Here is a 19,692-nt window from a genome sequence, read left to right on the forward strand (position 1 = left end):
TGAATGGCCTTGGTGGTCACAGGGAATCACTGAAAATCCCATCTATGTTAGTTACCATTTTCCTATTTATTACTTGGGAAATTATTTAGAAATTTCAGGTAAGAATAATTTTTACTGGGTGGAACTGCTTCTGAATACAAGTTACCCAGAACTATATCCACACTGTTATTTTTTCTATGTTTTGGGACCGGCAGGCAGGACTGAGGCAGGCATTGGACAATGTCTAGAAGAAACATGCCTGGATAGCTCTGACTCACATCTGCAATATCCTAAAGCAACAGCAGCTTCTTTCACAGGCTAAAGGAGAGAGTTACGTACCGGTAATTCTACACAAAAGCATCCATGATGCCAATGAACTAAGCACTAAAAGAGAAATGCTCGATCTGGTCAGAAGAGGCTGCAAGCATTTTTGTCTAGGGAGAAGAAAACTGATCACTTCTGCCCCAGCTACAGAATGGCCTCGGGCCACAGCAAGAGCTGGAAACTGCTGTGTCCACCTCGTGGGCCCCGCGTGGCTGCGAAGGGACGTGTGTGAGCAGCTGCTGAGTGAGACAGCAGAGACTCCAGCCAGCTCAGGACATCACTGACCACCGAGGAGCCCTGCAGCAGAAAGCTTCCAGGGAGGGACAGTCATACAGTAAAAGCACAGAGAGCCACCTGACAGGATGCACTTCACTGAGACGCAAAAACCATCTTTTAAAGATCTTGTTTATAAATATCAGTGACCCATTTTGGGAAGAAAGCAAGAATGTTTAAGCAGCATTATAGGGCTGAAAGGCTTTCCTTCTGCATGAACAGAAGGCATTGCAGTAGTTTCCCTGCATTTCTCTAAGGATGTACAGCAATTTACCCGAGAACTCAACCTGCCTTTCTCACTAAACTGGCCATCAGTGATGCCCAATGCAAAGTTCTCCCCTCAATCACGGGAGAATTTTTCCATGGCAAAATGGAAGACATTTAACCAAAGACCTCACAGGAACTACTGCTTCCATTTTCAGCACCTAAGTCATAAAAAGCATGGAAAGCCTAGAGAGAACACTGTTCCTACAGGAATTTTGCTGTTTGAACGTTCCTTCACAATTTATCCAAGCTACATCTCCAATCAGATCAGAAAGCAAGACACAATGGCCTACAAAACATCATGAAGTTTAGCAAAGATCAATGCCTTGAGAACAAAATACCTAAAACCCAACTTTAACACAGAACTCCAAATACTCAGAAGCTTTTTAATCCTGCTATTTAATGCACTAGATATAACAACTTATTAAAAAAAAAAAAAAACACAAGCATGAACGCATTAACAGTAACATCTGTAGTCAGTTACCAGACCACTCAGGGCTGGATCAAAATTCTCAGCTTGCCTTATGGATTAGATGTATACAAGGCTGCAGTGACTTCAGAAAATTCAGTGCATATCTCCTTTCATGAACACAGGACGAAAAAACACACACACACACACCCTGGGCTGCCACATTTGACCCCTTTATAAAAGGAAAAGCAGAATAAATGCACCTGGAGACTGGACACCCAGACTGACTGTTTTCAGCGCTTCCACAAGACTTGAGTCATGTTTTATGGCATTTATCCATGCTACCAGAAACAGCTGTTGCACATGTGGGGAAACCATCACACACTATGGCAGTAAGACTGGACAAGAAGTAATATTTGCATGAGTAGAGATTTACTGCTATGATAACACTGGACCCCGAAGCCAGGCCACACACAAGTGGGAAATGCATCAGGAAACAGGTCTTTGAAAACAGAGACCAGAGAGAGAGAACCTGGATGCAGGTAAACATAAAACCCTAAAATAAAGGCCTGTGACTGAATACATGGAAGCGATGACATTTTCTGGTGCAGGTGAAAATTCACTCAGAGTTTCTCAAAGGAAATCTCTCCCATCAGAACTCTAGCTCCATAATTGAGAGCAATGCATTTGTAAGTTTATCTGGAAAACAGAAAGCTCAGCATTGCTCAAAATCAAGGCAATACTTTCAGGCCAGCAAAATTAATCTTATATCATGCCTGTCCATTCAACTATTTTTGCAGCTTAGAAATAAGAAAACTAATAGCAGCTGAAAAACTCTGAACTCAGTATCTGTATGAATAACCTGACAGCTCTTTATGGAGTGGTGGAAGGAGAATGGAGGAAGATGTTCTACCAAAACCGAAATGATGACCCATTGCAGGGATGCTTTTTTTAGAAAGAATCTCTTTTCAAGAAGAATTGAAGTTATTGGAATATTCATGTTATCCACCATCAGCCCTGACCCTCTCAATCCGAGCAAGAAGCGAGGGAGACAGGGACAGTTTGTGAAGCTCAGCAGTTAGTGGGTGAGACACAGGGTACAGTCCTGAGGGACCATTTCTGTTGGTAGTGCATGAAGTTTTTCACATATTGGTGCTCATCCTGGATTGGCTGTTAGCTGGAGTGAGCTCCCCTTGGCTGCCTTCTCTCGGAGGAGACTGCAACAAGAGCAAAACACATCCTAATTAGTGATGTGCAAATATCCCACACCCTGCTTCCTGAGAGACAAATGGAGGCACAGGTAAAGCACAGCAGGATGGCAGCAGGGGGAGAGCGTACGCCTAGTTGATAAATAACGACAGCTTTGTGTTTACAACTTCTACAGCTCACAAGAACTTTTCCTAAAAAAGTCAAACCAGAACTTTTAAGCCTATTTACTATATACAAGGTGCTGTTGGCCCCAGTTTAATCCTATCTGCCATTCAGTTATCACAGGTATTAATATACTATAAAAATGAAAACATTCTGTGCAGATGGCCTATCCTCCCTAAGGGCATCCTTTTGGAACTGCAACCTGGAAGCAATGTTCCTAAAAATTAGTGCATTTTTTACATCATCTGTTAACAAAGTTACTTCAAATTGTTGATAAGATAAAAGGTATGTCTATCAAGAATTAGACAAAAGGAATTAGTCAGAATTAAGCCAACCATATAAACTTCAAAGGACATTCTGAGTTGTACAAGAGGTTAATGTATTGGCTAGAAACACTTGTTCCTTATATATTTCCTTAAATATTTACTATTTGCTATTTTAAGAATTTATCCAATCATGAACACATAAAATTAATTCCCCTCCAGAATCTTCAATTAATCAACTTTTATATTTTTAGTTAAAAAAAAATGAAAACCTTAACAGTGTCTCTAAGCGCCCTTTTGCCACGGCCATACCTTGACGTGTATCTGGTTGCGCAGGACGGCCGCGCGCAGGATCATGGCCTTGGCGCGGCGCTGGAACTCTTTGCCCATTAGTAAGGATTTCTCAAAAGTTGTGCTGCGCTGATCAACATCTCGAGCATAAAGAATCTGTAACCAACACAGAGAACTGTACACGGGAGCCGTGCCAGGGTTCCACAGCAGGAAGCTCTCTTTGCACCAGGGAACACAGCTCAGGCTTTATGGAGCCTGAGTTTGCAAACAGCTCACCCCTGCTGAACACACCAGTCCTGACACATGAATGCACCTTCCAAGTGTCTCAGGAATGGCAAGTTTCTAATCTTAGTAAAGCTGTTCAGTCCATAACACATGACTGAAATGCACTCACCTTACTGTGCGAGTCTATTCTGGCATTGATCAGTCCCTCCAGAATCAGCTGAGTGAGTTCATCTTCCAGAGCAGCCACTGTGGTGTTAAAAGCAGTGGCCATCTTGCGCATGTCTGCCGACACATAGGGACTGAAGTACTAAGAAGAAGAAAATACTCAGTTGCCAAGAGTACTCTCCATCCTCTGAAAAATCAGGGGGAAAAAATTGCAAAGAGATGGCCTATCTCCCTGTTCATCCACCTCTCGAGATGACAGGAACAATTACCTGGATAAGGGCACGATTTCGAATCTGGGTATAGAGTGTCCTGACATGAGGTGCAAGATACATATCCAGCAGCAGGTTGTCCTGTGCAAAACAATAAAACACATCAGAAGCTGAGAAGCAACCTGGAAAAATATATTATTCCCATTTTCTGAAACATTTATGTGTATATACTTAAACCTTAAGGATATTACACTACTGCAAAGCAATATGATAAAACAAGAATGAATAAAAGAACTAGCAATATATTTAGAACCTTTATCATTTCTGTCACCCTCTACCAACAAAGTGCTCCCAATTTCCATTCACCATGTCAGGAAACAGAAGACACAGAAGAGCCGAACACCCTAAGAAGCTACTTTTGCCAATCACTGCTTCTCACAAAAGGCTAGGCAAAGGGAACTTTTAGGGTCTGTTCTACACTGCTCTCCTACAACTCACCTTCATCTCATCCAGCATCTTCAGGCATGAAGCATATTTAGATTCATAAAACTTGAAAATGATGTCACGAACCTGTGGCTCCAGCTCCAAAAACAATTTGAAGGAGCTACAGATAAAGATGGCAGTGATCAGACATTAGAACCCATCACTTAAATACCCCATAACCTCATCAATCCAAGTTGTAAGGCTACAAACTCTCACTATCATTTAAAGATTCCAATAATTTGCTCTCTAACGGACCAGACAGCCCAATTTCAGCACAGCTGGGAGCCTACAACACAGAGAAAGGCAGTACAGCATCAGAGCTGTGGTGAAGGAAGGCAAGAGATTTTTGTCAAACTAAGTAGTACAAGTGTTTGTCCACACAAAAACAAAAAAAATGAGTGTGAATAGATCAAAATCAGGATACGTCACCAGAAAACAGAAGGCCACAGTTGTGTATACCCTGCAGTCTGCACTGGTCAGCTTTGTGTTCCCTTTCAAAGCACAGCCTCTGTTTAGTACAGCATGCCAAAGGCAGGTCAAGCACACCACTATCTCAGAGAAATAACTCATCGTGAGTGTGGCAGATCTTTGGGATGCACACTCTTTCTCAGCACACTCCCAATTCTCCATCACAGACTTCTGAACCTTGGGATCTCACTCTATGAATCAATTTGTAAAAAACGGTAACAACCCTTTTTCAACATTAATTTAAATTTACTGCTTCCATACACCTTGCTGACAGGAATTCAGTGCCATTGCAATTCGATCTATGACACACAAATATCCACTTTCTTCCAAAGACCATAACTCTCTTAACCTTGCATATGTCATAGTTAGATTACAATGCAAGGTGTACTAACAACTACTAAATTGTTTTAACAATTAACATACACCAGAACAAGGGGCAACATGAAGGAAATTATCTTAACAGCTGCCTCTGAAAAAGGGCTGTGTCCCTTTGATTTAATATCTGATACGGACCATCGATGGAGACAGACAACTGGGCTGTGCAGAGGCTGGATCTGACCTGGGTTGGAAACTTATACTATGAAAATTTCAGCTATGATTAACCACTGTGTTCTAGACAGTGAAACACCACTTAATGCTAAAGCCAAACTAAGGCTCAGTGATTCTTTCTCCCCTGTATGAGAAAGCTATTCTGCTGCCAGAATCTACTCTCAATCAAAGTCCCATGTCCCAAAAGATGTCCAGTACATACAAACATCACTCAAGGCATCACTCACCTACTGGAGATAACGTTTCGTTGCAGTTCCTGACGGTCAAAGGTGGCAAGGGCACAGAGCCCACCATACACAGCCACATTGCTGGGAGATAACAGCTATGGGGAGAAGGAGAGACAGAGAAAGAGCTGTCACTGACTACTAAAATAGCGTAAGGTTGGTATTAAGTATTCTATCCCAGGCCTTTCCTTCATTCAGTGACAGGATTAGTCCTTGTCAAATGCAGTGGAACCACTCAGCTTGCTCTCACCCAGTGTGTGGGGTGAGAGGGCCTGAGCAGTGACACCACTAAGAGAGCAGACATCAATTCCAACAGCTTTTTGATTGAGCTACACAAAAATACAAATATCACAGGTAATTCCTATGCGATCTAGAGTAGAACATTTAGAGAACCCAAGAACAGAGACTTTTTGTTAAACAAACCAACCAACCAGCAAGGTGCACTGCACCACAAACTATACAGGAGTGCTGCAAGAATAACTACAATAACTGAATTTTACAACCTAATACTTAGAAGAGTTACATCCCCCCCAAGACCTGCACAGAGCTCCCTCTTGGTCCTCACCTCAGGGAAATCACAGTGATCAAATGATGCCAACAAGAAGCACTTTGCTGCTTGTTTGTACTTCCGGGCAGCTAGTTCGGCCAAGCCTAGGAACCAGAAAAAGTTAGTCCTTTGTTTATGATAGTATACAAATTAGGAGAAATTGCAAAGTCTGGAAAGTAGGAGAGGCCCCCATATGGTTGCTAGTGCCCTCACTACTGAAGTAAAACAAGATCCTCAGACTGTATCAAGCATCCCTTGAGCTACATTGACTCACACTGGTATCCTCTCTGAAGAAACTCAGGGAGAAAAAAGAGAAGGCAAAAAACAGCCAGCAGTTCTATCTCATCAGCTTCATTACATTTTGGATGTCTAGTGCAGAAATAAAAAGTGTGTCAAATTGAGAGAAAAAATAAGCCAAGCCCACACTGTTGCCCAAGAGCCCTATGGACAGCTAACAAGCAGAAAGACAGGCAAACCATCCAGGAAGCTGAAGGACTCGCTCACCTGCTGCACATTTCAGTTTGGTGAGAATTGCTTGTGTCTGGCTGTCTCTTTCTCCTCTTTGCTAAAGCATAAAACAAAGCAGTAGTGAGCAAGCAGTACAAAAACTTTTTTGCTTAAAAGTGTCCTCAGGATATTTTATCCTAATAATTAACTTGCAAATCTCAATGGCAAGATAACTTCATCTTATTTGTCTAGGAAATATGGTAAGAACTGAGGATGGGAAGTATCTGTTTTTACCATGAGTCAGGAATAGTATAGCAGCTGAGGAGGAAGTCTTATATGGAGCAAGTCAAAAAGGGGGAAAGGAAGAAACTGCTTTACAAATTTTGGAAACAGAAAACAAAGGGAAAACTCATGCAAGTTATAAAGCAGGAGCTTACTTCTGCAATCTCTGGTGTAGACTCAGCCTTGCTTACGTAGCTCAGAACATGAGACCAATTCTGGAGGTAGACACTGACCTGTAAAGAGCCAGAAACAACGTGGGGTAGCCATGGATAAACGGGGTTCCTTAGATAAGCCTCATCATTGCAGACACAAGACCAAAGTATGGGGGGACGTCGCAGCAGGTATCAGAAAGAACCAAATACCATTTCCTGCAAACCCTCCTACCTTGATGACATTGAGACACATGTTGATGACATGTTTAGCACTGGTGCAGTAATCACGGGCTCGTGAGTAACACTTGAGAGCATTGCTGAGGTCCCCACAATCCAGATAATGATCACCTAAGTCATCATGGCCTCTCCTGGAGCACAGGAATTAAAACACCAATGAACTGGGTGCTCAGAAAGGGACAAAGTCAGTTTGTTCCAATCAAGTAACTCAACACACTGACCTAAGGCACTGAATGCCTTAGTTAACATCCTGTGTTAAGTGTATGGAGGAGTAAAATGCTCTTTCTTGCTCCAGCAGAGCCTTCTGCATCTCACCTGATACTCTCCTTGATGGAGTTCCCTTTGTAATTTTTCAGATCTGTGTCAAGTTTCTCCAGTTTAAGAAGAGCTTTTTTGCGCGTAGCTTCGACCCAAGCTGTGTCAAGAGGAGGGGGTTCAATTCCACTATCGGGGACAGCATCAGGTGTATTCTGCAGTTCTCTGAAAGCATTTGAACAGAGCTTAATGTTAGGCTGCAAACTTTTCAAAACAGAGGTCTGCTAAGTGCCTGGCACTGCTACCCTAACAAACAGTACTGCATACACAAAATAGATCACCAAAGAGAAAACAAGGATAGTGGGGAAAAAAGAAAAAGATTGATAAGATTTCCAGTACAAACAGTAACATAAGCATCACAGATGTTTACAAAGACTTCTCAAAATTATCCTATGATCTTAGGATGAACGTACTGTCACACACACACGCTAAAGATTCCCAGGGCAAAACAGACAAGAAATCATCAAATAGACATAGCAACAAAAATAATGCAAAGATAAGAAATGTAGATGGATAAGTTCAGGTGTCAATGGCTATTCTCAAGAGCAAACCTGTTGTTAGAGGGGGAAAAAGTTAAAAACAAACCAAAACAAGGCAAAGAGTTAGATTAGGTTTAACTTATGACCACAAAATCATATAAAAGAGGTTTCGTCACCATAATCTACCTAAGGAAAAACAACTATGTTCATTAATATTTGAAGCAGTTGCATGGACTAAACTCAACTCAATATCTACCTGCAGCTTTTAAAACCACTAAGATTTCTGTGCTTTATCTTTTAAAAAAGCATGAGAACCTTATGCCTGAACACACATTCCATTGCTATAAAATTCTAAGGGCAAAGGCAATTTCCATAAGGAACACTGTGGTATTTCATGCAAAGTCTTCCACTGTGGCACATCAGTTTAAACCCTTTCAGGAAAGCTCCCCATATTCCCATGACTTCTTAGTACCTGGTGGCCTCAGACAGCTTTCTGTGGATTTCTTCATACACATCAACATTGAAAGTTCTCTGGACAAATGACAGAGCCATCTTGAGAGCTTCCACCCTCAGCTGTGGACAGTGATCAGCAATGAACTGCAGCCGCTCGATTCGCATCAGCCCACAGTAGCTGGATGCATACTGCTCCAAATCCTGCCAACAAAGCCTGGCCTCAGAAGGTGGAGCTGGACACACCGACTCAGGCTACTGCACTGTGACCTGCACAGGTTTTCCTGCAGACCTGACCCCTTCAAGGAGGGCAACACGACTCAGACAAATAAAAAAATCAGGTAAGATTAGTCCATGCTTTCTTCAAACATTAGTAATATCCTCAGAAATATGCAGTATACTACAATTACCTTTTCTAAATTTCAGCCGTCTGTTAAGACTAATCAGCTTTAACTTTTTTCAAAAGGGATTTTTTCCAAATCCTTAAAGGAAGAAGCCACACTCAAGAAATGTCCCCACAGCCCTCAGCAGAGCACGTACCAGTGTGGGGTTCTCCACCACATAGTTGATATCAGGTGAATTTTGCTGATCTTCTTGTGGATCTACGTCAATCTGCATGGGCTCCACTGCACCCTAGAATAGCAAAAGGAGGTCAAAAGTAGCTTATTACATTTGAGCAGGAAACAACTATGTGATTCAACCTATTAAAGACTTGCTTAAATACATGTAAAATTTTAAAAATGAAAAAGCACTCCTCAATCTTTTGATATATTTAGGATTTTTCTCTAGCAACCCACTGGTCAGCACGGCTCAGCGTTCACACAGAACCCTTTATTTGTCTTGGTAGATTATCAAGCAAGAAGGGGTCAATAAATCTGATTTTACAAAGTATGTCAGGTATGCATGCCAAATTCCAAGTGACATTCCATTTCTCTTCCTTGAGCAAGAGCAGGCATTAACACTCAGTTCAAGAAGTTTCAAAAGTCAAAATGTACCAAAAAACCCACCAGAACCTTTCAAAACTGCTTTGCTTTAATGGTTAAAAGTAATATTTTTGGGGGGAAAAAAAGGCAACGACTGCTACACTTTTCAGAATATTAAAAAAAAGAGCAGAATGCAGAATGGCAATTTCACAGTTTCCAACATATACTGAGGAACAATCTGTCTACACTGCAGAGATCTGCCATCAGCTAAACCTATCCTACTGTAGTGTCTGAGCCCGTCTGCTTACGTAGAGCCTCTTTCGCAGAAACACCATAATTTTATTCTCCCAGTATATCCTGCTTTGAACACCCTGAGGACTCACAGCAGTGCAGTGACCTCAGCCCAGCAGCACCGTTACAGCCCCTGTGTGCGTGTCCCAGGCAAGACCAGCCACCCCATGCCACAAACGAAGCTGGTTTGGTGGCAGTAAATTCTTTGCCTCCTCCTAGTTAAAGTGTAATGAACATTCCTCCTAGGAATTATCCATTTAAATTGAGGAAAACCAAGCTGAATGTCTTATAAAGTGCTGATTTAGTGCAGATATTATACAATTATATTGTATATTATATTATTATACACTTGATTTGGTGTAAATTACACAACTGGATCTCAGAAAAGACAGAAATGCCAACCACCTTGCTTCCATCAACACCAAATTGTTTCCATGTTTTTATTAACTTTGCTGTCTGTTAAGAAATCAAAAATTGACTTTTTTTTTTTGATTGGGTTGATGGTTTCTTTTTTTGGAGTTTTTCTGTGAGAAGGAACAGGGCAGATCCAGATTTCCTAAGTCTAAAAATTACATTCACTCACAGCCTGTTTATTCTTTCACAAACTGGTACATACCAAATACACACATATCTCGACACTGATGTGGAATTGCCCAAAATCTGAAGCAAAAGCAAGTGAAGTATGTAAAAGTTTGTTTCCTAGTATAATAATCTTTCCATGAAAGAAAGGGAGAGAGGGTGCAAAGAAAAGTTTTATTGTCTAGATCACAACTCAGGAAAAACGTGTATAAAAATAGTTAAGTCACCATAAGTTGAGACCATTACTTTTTCCATTTTTATCTCCCTTATCTTTTTTCTCATATCATAAACACTAAGTGCTAGGGTTGCTTTGTTTAGGCTGTGTAAGCCTACCGTAGTAGGCACCCTGTTGAAGGCACCTCACCAGGCCTTTCACTGGCACTCGAGCTGAAGTCGCCTGCTGTACTCCGGAGGAAGAGGAGTGACCAACTGCTGGAGGGGGGTTCAGTACAGACCTGTCACTGACCAAGAGGCAGAGCTGGAAGCTGAACTGTCCCTCATCCTGTGCCTCACTTCCCACAAGCCCGTGCCCGGACAGAGAACCCGCAAAGGATCGCCTGCGCAGGTACCGAGCGTCACCGACCCCTCAGGGCTCCCAGGGCTCTCCCCTGCACTGCAGACTCTCAAGTCCTCCTCACCGGCAGCCTCACCACGCCCTCCTCGAGAGCCTCGGCCCTGCCTACGGCGCGCACAGCGCGGGACCCGAGCGCGGGGCCGCGGCGGGGACCGCATGACGCTCGGCTGAGGGTTCCTCGTCGCCAACGGCGGCGGAAGGGACACAGCCGGACCCGACGGAAGGGCGAGCGAGGGCCCAGGGCCTGCCGACAGCGGCCCCTTCCCGCGGAGTCGACGGGGAAGGCCACAGCGCGCCCGCGGCGGCCGCGGCCGGGCCAGGATGCCGGACCTTGCGCGGGAGGTGCGCGGAACGCGGCGGGGCCGGACCGCGCGGGTACGGGCCGAGGGGCGCGGCTGCCCCGTTACCTGCAAGTTAAAGACCTGGACGGGCAGCGGCATCGTCCCCTCGGCCGCCGCTTCCGGCTCCCGCCCCGCCCGCCCCGTTTCCGCTTCCGGGCCGCGCGCCGCCGCCGGGCCGCGTCCGACAGGTGAAGCTCTTAAAGGGGCCGCGGCCCCGCTCGGCCCCGCGGCGGCGGCGCGGCAACCTCCGGGCGGTCCCTGCGCGGGGCCGCCGCCACCTCCCGGAGCGCGAGGCCGCCCGCCCGCGGGGCCATGAGGCGGCCGCGCCGTGCGGCGGGGGCCCGCGGGGCTACAGCATGAGCGGCCCTTGCCTGGGGCTGCGCAGGGCCGGGGTCCTGCTGTCCCTGGGCGCCGCCGCGCTCCTGCTGCTGCTGCTGCCGCGGGGGCAGCGCCCGCCCGCGCCCCGCGCCCCGCCCGCCGCCGGGCCCAGCGCCGCCTCGCCGCACCGGCCGGGCCCTGCGAGCTCTAGCGGGCCCGGCGCGGGTGGCCGTGGCCGAGGCCTCGTGGGCAGCCCGCAGCCTGCGCGCAGGGGCCGCCCCGGCGCTGCCGCGGGCCCTGCCAGGGAGGCGCTGGAGCTGAAGGATATCTTCATCGCGGTGAAGACCACGAGGAAGTACCACAAGAGCCGGCTGGACTTGCTCCTCCAAACCTGGATCTCCCAGGCGCGGGGACAGGTGAGGCCTCGCGGCGGGCGGGGACAGGAGCTTCCACCCTGCGTGTGCCAGGGCGGCTGCTGCCCTTTTTCACCGGCTGTTAAAAAGCGTGCGTTAAAAGCAGATTTCCTTTTAGGACTGAGGGACGTCGTCTAAACGATTCCTTCTCTAAAGAGGCGTTGTTGATTAAGCTACTTAGCTGCAGTCTGGCATCGGTGGTCCAAGCAGACGTAATTTGCTGATTTGTGTATGACTGTGAAAAAGGCTACGCAAGAGTGAAAGAACCCTAGTGCTGATGCATCTAAACCACTATTTTGGACCAAAAAGTTCAGCCGCTTACGTTTTACTGTGGAACAACATAAAAGTAGTTCCCTTGTTTCAGAATTTCAGCCCATTGAAGCACAGTAAGGCAGTTTGGTCTAGCAGATGGGACAGGACAGTGTTGCCACCTGCCACTTCCCACCCTGACTTGCATTCTGTCCTTTTAATCTATTCGGTAGCTGTGGATGACTCCCAGCCAGAGAGAGGAGGTACTACCAAAAAAGATCAAGGTCATTTCTATCTGGAAATTGGTTATCTGTGCCCTGAGACTAGAAGAGTAAGTTATAGGATGCTGTATTGAAATGACAATTTTCTGGCTTGCAATGAAAAAACTTAACAAATAAGGTAGGGGTTGAAGTTGCTGGAGCTGTCTCTCCCCACTCCAGTGGCTACTGTGAAACAAGCCAAAACAGACATAACATTCCGAATTCTGACTGCAACTGAACAAGCTTTAAATTAGTTTCTGAAATTCTCAAATGTAGACACACCATTTTTGTCTCCCACAGACATTTATATTCACAGACTGGGAGGATCAGGAGCTACGCCTGAAAGCAGGTGAGCTGTGTAGCCTAGGTGCATGCTATCTGTTGTGAGTTTTGTTTCTTTCATACTCTTCCTAGAAGTTCTTATTTCATGCTGTATAAGCAGTTAGGGAAGTTAAGATGGAGAAAACTTCTCCCTGCTTGCCCCCTGAGCAGGATGCCTGGAACTTCCTGAATACTGGGTTCACCTTTGCATCCACTTTCTCCTTGTTAGTAAGCTTAAGTCTATGTGGTCTTAGAGTTATACTAGGTATTTCCTTTGCACACAGTCTTATGGCACTGTGTATATGCCCTCATTTTTGTGCACTCACACAATTTTATGACCTCTGCAGCTTGCATGCCAGATGCATAACCTGTGAGTCCTGCCTGTCCTGCAGTTTGCTCTCCATGTATGCACTATATGCACCTCAGATGTACAGGATTAGTGCCAAAGGTGCACTTCTTTTGTGGTCCTTTTTGGACTACACGTTTCACAAACCTGAAAGGGCTGGTCTTTATTTTTCCAGGCGATCATATGATCAACACCAACTGTTCTGCTGTCCATACTCGGCAAGCTCTCTGCTGCAAGATGTCTGTGGAATACGATAAATTCCTGGAATCTGGGCAAAAGTAGGTGAAACACATTGTTGTGATTGACTTTGCTTCTTCCAGTTCTGTGTTCACAGGAAACTTGAGTAACCATCTCTGCTCCAGTAAGGAATGCAGTCTTAGCTAAAATGTAGGGATGAGTGCATGGAAGGGAGCACAGCATGAAGCAGTGTTTTTAAACAAGCATCATTTGGAAGGTGGAAAAGATTATGATCTAAAGGGGTTATTCTTTTCAGCCTCTTTACAGAATTAGCATCTGTGGGTGCTTTCAGCTTTCCAAATCTGTAATTTAGGGCAAAAAGAAATACTTCCTGCTCCAAAGCCTGAAAGACTGAGTCTCAGTTGTAGACCTGTAGCTCATTTCTTTGTCCCTGTAACTTCTTGTTCTGTTTCGTGTGAAGATGGTTTTGCCATGTGGACGATGACAACTATGTGAACCCTCGGACTCTCCTGCATCTCCTGTCTGCCTTCTCACACAGCCAGGATGTCTATGTGGGGCGACCGAGTCTAGACCATCCCATCGAAGCAGCTGATCATGTCCAAAGTGATGGATCAGTAAGCAAACTTTACAATTTGTCTGAGAGACATCCTGACTTTCTAAGCCTTTAAAACCTTGACAGTTCATAGGATTCCCCCATAAACCCAAGTGATTTAATCTGCAGGAAGTGAACCTGGCACTGGTCATTTTCGGAGGCAGGGGGCTGGGTGGGTGTCTGTATCTGTTCCTTTACTCATAGATGTTGTGATATCCCTCACACTAAGCTAAGTAGGGCCTCCCCACGTTGACTCTTCCTTTTCCTTTAGGTTATGGGGCAGTGTTCCTTGTTGTAGGGCTTGGGAGTTTGAGTTGGAGTTGAGGGGTTTTTCTGTTTGTTTGTTTTGAGTGCAGTGTCACATTGTCATCATCTTGAACCAACCTCAGATGGGTGACAAAGGCTTTCTAGATAAATAAAGCATTTCTAGTTCCAAATGGTTAGTAGGCTTCCAAGAACTGGAAGCAAACATATCTCAATCACAAGATACACATGCTAAAGGACAAGTCCTAAGCAGGCCACCTGTACCGACAGGTCTAAAGATAAATCAATCCACTAGCCAGAAATTCATTTATGAAATAGCTTGTTAGGGAAGACTGCACAACAAAATAGTCTCCTTGGAGGTGCAGCCAAGTGTATAATTGACCACCTTTGATATCCTCAGGAGCACTGAGCTGGCTGTGACCCTTGGCTAGAATGACCAGGGGACAGATGGAATCGGGTAGGAGTGGGACTATAGTTTTCCATTTCATGTGTGCTACCTGCAGTATGCTAATTTGATGGTTCATCTGCTGTCTGTTCCAAGATAGAGTTTCATTTGAGAGAACAGCTAGCTAGGCTTTCAGCAGCCTAAACAAACAGGGATTCGTCTGTAGCCTTGTTTTGGCAAGTGCAGTATGTGATATCCAATAGAATTTCAAGTTCCCTTCCCTGCCCAGCCAAATGGGAAAAGCTGATTATCATTAATTACTGTGTGTTTTTTTCTTGTTGCTCTTCAGAAGACAACCGTGAAATTCTGGTTTGCCACAGGTGGAGCAGGGTTCTGTATCAGCAGAGGTCTTGCCTTGAAGATGAGTCCCTGGGCCAGGTAAGCACTGTTCCTAGCTGAGCTCCATTGATAAATGTTTGGGAGGCTTTAAAACACATTTTCTCTTGTCTCCCACACTCTGTCTCACAGCCTGGGCAACTTCATCAGTACTGCAGAAAGGGTGCGTCTTCCTGACGACTGCACCATTGGCTACATCATTGAAGGGCTGCTGGAGGTAAAGCTGCTGCACAGCCCGTTGTTCCATTCCCACCTGGAAAATCTGCAGAGACTACAAGGCGAGTCTGTGTTGCAGCAGGTAGGGCTGTGCCTCATGTCTTATCCTTATAATTACACCTCAGTCTGATCAGAAAGAGTACTCTGCATAGATGTAGCACTCTTCAGCAAAGAAGGATGTCTGCAGACTCACTCAGAGCTGTGTTCTGCCCAAGTCCTTCATTTAGGTAAAAAGCACACTTTCATCCTAGCCAACTAGGTCATATGGCTGTCCCCTCCTTTGGGGACACATTATGCTACCTGGAGTCTAAATAGAGTATTTCCCATCTTCTTCTAAGCCCTGACTTTCTGTGAGTGGCAGTAGCAGCAAGTGTAGAAGGAGGCAATGTTTAGTTTGCTAAATAGTCTTCCTGGTTTTGCCTAACAAAGTCTCAGTCTTAATTCATGCTGTTCAAAAAGGCAGCTATAGCAAGTACTTCTTCAATAGCTAAGACAAAGTTAAATGTTCGATCATTTTTAAGAATAATTTGCCTGAACCTCAAGAAAATGAATGTTTCTTAGGAAAAATCAAGTAGTTTTATAATTGCTGGGATATGTTTTTCCTCCTGGGCAGCAGATGGAGCCACAAAGCCATCCAGCAGCGTTGCCTGCCTCATGCTGCTTGGCACCATGAGAGAACGGGAGTGCTTTTTTGCCCCTGCAAGCTGCTTGGTTATATTTTCCTGGCAATTGTATTAGGCAGCAGAAATGTGCACTTGGGGCCAAATTCCACTGTGATGTAATCTCCTTCATGTTAGTGAGTTGGACCGTAGGCCTAATATTGTGTTTCATTGGTGATCACTGGTTCCCTGAGATGGTAACTGCTAACCCGAAATCTGGGAAATGTCCAATTAGAAAGCACCTGAAAATTTCTTAATACAGTGCTTGTGTGGAAGAATAGCACTGAACTGAGGTTCCATACATCTAAATTGTGTTCCAGGTTTTTCACATGGCAGTCCTTTGCATGCCGTTTAACGTGCAAATGTTTCTATTTTCCCTCTATACTAAAACATTGCTATTGCAGACTTCAGGCAATGTCTGGTGAGGATGAACATGTGTTATTTAGTGAAGGTACAGACAGGAGCAGGATTAATGTCCTCACAAAGCTTACAGTGGGAACTCATCCTTCAGGGCAATGCAACTTTCAGATCCTCTGTGTATTCTCCCACATTGCCTTTAGTGCAGTTCAATGCCAACATTGCTTATGTCAAAACTAATGACTGTCCTCCAAATGTGATCCATGTTCAGATTAATCAGCATTCTTGGAGACTTTCTTGGTACCTCGCTAATAACCTTGCTACCTCCACTCTGTTTTTCTGTATTAGTGTTACCATTTTGAAATATTTATTTGTTTTTACAGGTAACCTTGAGTTACGGGGACCCTGAGAACAAACACAATGTCGTGAGTGTGGGAGGAGTGTTTGGCCTTCAGCAAGATCCAACCCGGTGAGTGTCCACTTCCAAAACAAGATCTCCCTACCTTGTTCATGTTTATCATCTGTCAGATGATCAGACTCACTAGTGGGGTTATTTTCTCTTGTCAGCTCTTGTTGCTGTGCTGGAAGTGGGTAAATCCACCCTCTCTGCTCCGTCAGACTGCTGCACACCCAATGCTAGTATGTTCCATGTATGGAGAATTCCAATCTAATACTGTCTTTTTTTTTGCCCCCCATAGGTTTAAATCTGTCCATTGTCTGCTTTATCCTGACACTGTTTGGTGCCCTGCTAAGAAGATGTCATAATTCTTGACCAGCCACTGACACCTGTATATTACCTAGTTTGCAGGAGTTGTGGTGGACTTTTTTGGTGGTTTTATTCTTCTTCTGGGAGACAACCAGTGTTATCTACAAAGGAGATAGACAGACTGTTTAGAAAAGCAATAAGGTGTGGTTTGTTCAGCTGCAGCGTGGAACATTCCAGGGAGAATCTTTGTTCTTTTGTCCGGTGGTTTTTCGTAAGATGACCACAGTGCTGTGTGTACAAGTCACTTCACACTTTCTTCTGATGTCATGTGAACCTGTGCTTGGGCACATCTGAGGCAAATGCAGTACTGGGAGTGAGACCCTTCTTACTGCCCTTAGGGGCTTTTAGAAGCCATTGTCTTGAAGCTGGAGTGCTAGAGCAGTCTGTAGTCCCCATGGTGACAAGAGAGGGGAAGTTTTCACTCATCTTTCTTGGGAACAGAATTATTTAAGAGCTTCTTTGGCCTGCTAGATTAAAACTCCACCCGTGGGCCAGAATAGGGTCTGTTCTTAGATACAGAAATCCTGGAATCACTAAGGTAAACGAGGCTGAAAGCCCTTGTAATGAGAAAACTCTGTGTAAGGGTAAGCTTACTCAGGACTGGATAAGAGTTGCTTACAGTGCACATCCTCCCCTGTTGTCCATGTGTACCTCCTGTGGAGGTGATTGTCAGACCTGGCTCGCCTGCCAACGGAACTGCAGTGGCTGATTATGATGGTGGTCTGCCAGGTCCGAGACTATTCCCTTGATGTTTGATACTGAAGAATATTTGCCAGACAAGATGGTAATCATTCTGCCACATTGCCTGTAGTTGGTCGCATGAGCTGGCACAACTTGGGCTGCCAAAACACGCCCTGTTTCTGAAGCTGTCTGAGAGAGGAGAAATGCTAGATAGCTGCAATGTGCTGAGGAAGGTCTTGATGGTGTCATTTGAGGACCTTTAATTGTATGACCATGGTTACTCCAGCTTCTTCAAATAATCTTCCAATTAACATAAGGTCAAGATCAGTGCTTATTTTTATTCCTTAATGTTTTGATAAATAGTTCATCCAGTCACTTAAAGGAGCACATTATGAATGTGCTCATTCACACAGAGGCAGAAGTTCAGTGCTGTAGCAGTATCATCTGCTGCTGCTTTTTAAAGAAAGTAAACAGTTTTGTAAGTGCAAGGAACGGGGCTCCATATGTTTACTTTCCTGTTAGCCCAGACTTTGGCCATGTGCAATCCCCACCTGACCTGAAGAACAGCATGAAAAATGACTTTGCAAAATCACTGTTCATTCTTTCAAACTCTTCGAAAAATACTTGCTGGTTTAGTGCTAGAATCTAAGGCTGAATTAAGGGGAGAATAATGGAATTACAGTGTATGATCTGGAACTATGATTGCTGGCTAGAATGCAGACCTAGCAGAAGTTTCAGATTTCTAAACAGCTGTGCTCAGCTGTACTGTGGGCTTCAGCTAGTTACTGAACTTCCTGACAAATGCCTGCAGTGTATTCTATGATGCCATTTAGCAAAGGTGTCAGCCTTCTGAAATATACTGTTTCCTGCATTCTGCTTTTTAACACAAAACTTTCAGCTTTTACCTCAGTACTTTGTCCTCTTTGCATGTTCTACTCAGTTCTACTGAGGAAGAAACAAGCTGACTTCTGTTACAGTCCTGCAGTTCCTTCTTATATTTTTCCTTTCTCTCATATGTCCTAAGGTGACTGTGAGGTATGGGAATAAGAATGCTGCAGGGAATTGGCTCAAAATCCAGCCAGCACAGCGACTGTTCCATAACGGGCTGTCGGTGTTACAGGTGTGCCTGGCACAGAAAACAGAGGAGGACTTGAGGAACAGTAGGTTCTGCCTCCTTATTAGATCTTCTGCTGACTAGAACTGAGGCCCCCTGTGGTTTAATGATTGGTCATTAATAGCTCTGGAGATTCCTGGTATCTATATAATTTTTTTAAAACACTTGTTAGGTTCTTCTTTTTAACCTCCTGTAGCAGAAAAATGAAACTTCATGAGCTCTTGAGGCGATTTTGTCTTCAAGCACTGATTCTGAATTCTTCTGTTGGAGCTTTTCTTCCCCTTCCACTGGAAGCAGCCTCTTGTAAGGTAACACAGGCAGCATGGACTGGGTGGCAGTTGTATGGCAAACTGCAGTTAAAAAATTACAACACCTCATACTGATGGCAGCAAAACTAAGTAGAAGTTTCACATTGTGGTCACTGGTCAACCTAAAATAGGTGTGCCAAAGAGGCGGTGCCCTCAAAGTGGGGAGGGTGTTTATGGAACTTAAAAAGGACCATGTTCTCCTGCAAGGCAGTAGGGAACTGTTTGGTGTGTTCAGGCTCCTTCCACGGTTTCTTGTCTTGAGAATACAGTAAGCTGTGTGGATCTATCAGGACGCAGCTTTTTAATAAAACTGCTTTTTCATACATAAAGTGGTTCTACAAAATAAATATTTAAATATGTCAAAGGCTTTGTTTTGTCATGTTTCTTCACATGCGTTCTATACAAAAAATGGACCATAAACCCTCTAATCTGGAAATCTGAAGCCTTCTGTCAGGCTCATGTCATGCCAATGGCCAAAAAGCACGGGAGATAAATTATTTGGGTGGGTGGGAGAGCAAATATGGATGAGAAGAATCCTTCCAAATGATAATTAACAAAGTCAAAAAAATTGAGATAAGGAGGACATTAATTATTGTCATCTTACATCAGCAAATTCGAATGGGTAGAGTAGGCAGGTCTTTTTCATCAGCCGCTAAAAAGCCTGGTTTACTGTGGACGCTCAAGGTGATACTTTAGTGAGACTTAGAGTCAAGAAACTTCACCTCTGCGTGCCTG

At 44.5% G+C, this 19,692-nt stretch overlaps 2 protein-coding genes and 1 long non-coding RNA gene across 4 annotated transcripts; 2 read left to right on the forward strand and 1 right to left on the reverse strand.

The window, feature by feature from the left end:
* Positions 1–2: 2 nt before the first annotated feature.
* Positions 3–1,420, forward strand: LOC127475726 (uncharacterized). Its single transcript, XR_007906310.1, has 2 exons — positions 3–98; positions 195–1,420. It is a non-coding gene; the product is annotated as an uncharacterized LOC127475726 (long non-coding RNA).
* Positions 1,213–11,287, reverse strand: GPS1 (G protein pathway suppressor 1). 2 transcript variants are annotated; one of them, XM_051797770.1, is made up of 14 exons: positions 11,181–11,287; positions 8,947–9,039; positions 8,429–8,610; positions 7,478–7,642; positions 7,158–7,293; positions 6,929–7,006; positions 6,549–6,609; positions 6,063–6,148; positions 5,501–5,595; positions 4,272–4,377; positions 3,834–3,914; positions 3,569–3,706; positions 3,196–3,330; positions 1,213–2,466 (listed from the first exon to the last, which is right to left on the reverse strand). In XM_051797770.1, exons 1-14 carry the CDS (start codon positions 11,211–11,213, stop codon positions 2,392–2,394), a joined length of 1,464 nt encoding a protein of 487 aa, XP_051653730.1. In that variant the 5' UTR covers positions 11,214–11,287; the 3' UTR covers positions 1,213–2,391. The 2 variants fall into 2 exon arrangements, with proteins under 2 accessions (XP_051653730.1, XP_051653731.1); XM_051797771.1 differs by having other exon boundaries at positions 11,196–11,228.
* A 168-nt stretch (positions 11,288–11,455) lies between these two features.
* Positions 11,456–19,321, forward strand: RFNG (RFNG O-fucosylpeptide 3-beta-N-acetylglucosaminyltransferase). Its single transcript, XM_051797779.1, has 8 exons — positions 11,456–11,848; positions 12,655–12,703; positions 13,197–13,299; positions 13,680–13,833; positions 14,810–14,898; positions 14,989–15,154; positions 16,472–16,557; positions 16,787–19,321. The coding sequence occupies exons 1-8, from the start codon at positions 11,471–11,473 to the stop codon at positions 16,851–16,853; spliced, it is 1,092 nt and encodes a 363-aa protein (XP_051653739.1). The 5' UTR covers positions 11,456–11,470; the 3' UTR covers positions 16,854–19,321.
* The last annotated feature ends 371 nt before the right edge of the window (positions 19,322–19,692 follow it).

Source organism: Manacus candei, unplaced genomic scaffold, assembly GCF_025592945.1.
Source record: "Manacus candei isolate 608988 ecotype Guabito, Panama unplaced genomic scaffold, ASM2559294v1 h1tg000047l, whole genome shotgun sequence".
In the NCBI taxonomy this organism is placed as follows: Eukaryota; Metazoa; Chordata; class Aves; order Passeriformes; family Pipridae; genus Manacus; species Manacus candei.

Excerpts from the sequence above, each read along its gene's own strand:
- GPS1 (XM_051797770.1), bottom strand. The coding sequence starts at position 11,213 with ATGCCGCTGCCCGTCCAGGTCTTTAACTTGCAG. Across the intron at positions 8,611-8,946 it reads TGGTGGAGAACCCCACACTG|GATTTGGAGCAGTATGCATC; the intron begins GTACGTGCTCTG and ends CTTTGTTGGCAG. Across the intron at positions 7,643-8,428 it reads AAGCTGTCTGAGGCCACCAG|AGAACTGCAGAATACACCTG; the intron begins GTACTAAGAAGT and ends AAATGCTTTCAG.
- RFNG (XM_051797779.1), top strand. The coding sequence starts at position 11,471 with ATGAGCGGCCCTTGCCTGGGGCTGCGCAGGGCCGGGGTCCTGCTGTCC. Across the intron at positions 11,849-12,654 it reads TCTCCCAGGCGCGGGGACAG|ACATTTATATTCACAGACTG; the intron begins GTGAGGCCTCGC and ends TGTCTCCCACAG. Across the intron at positions 13,300-13,679 it reads TTCCTGGAATCTGGGCAAAA|ATGGTTTTGCCATGTGGACG; the intron begins GTAGGTGAAACA and ends TTTCGTGTGAAG.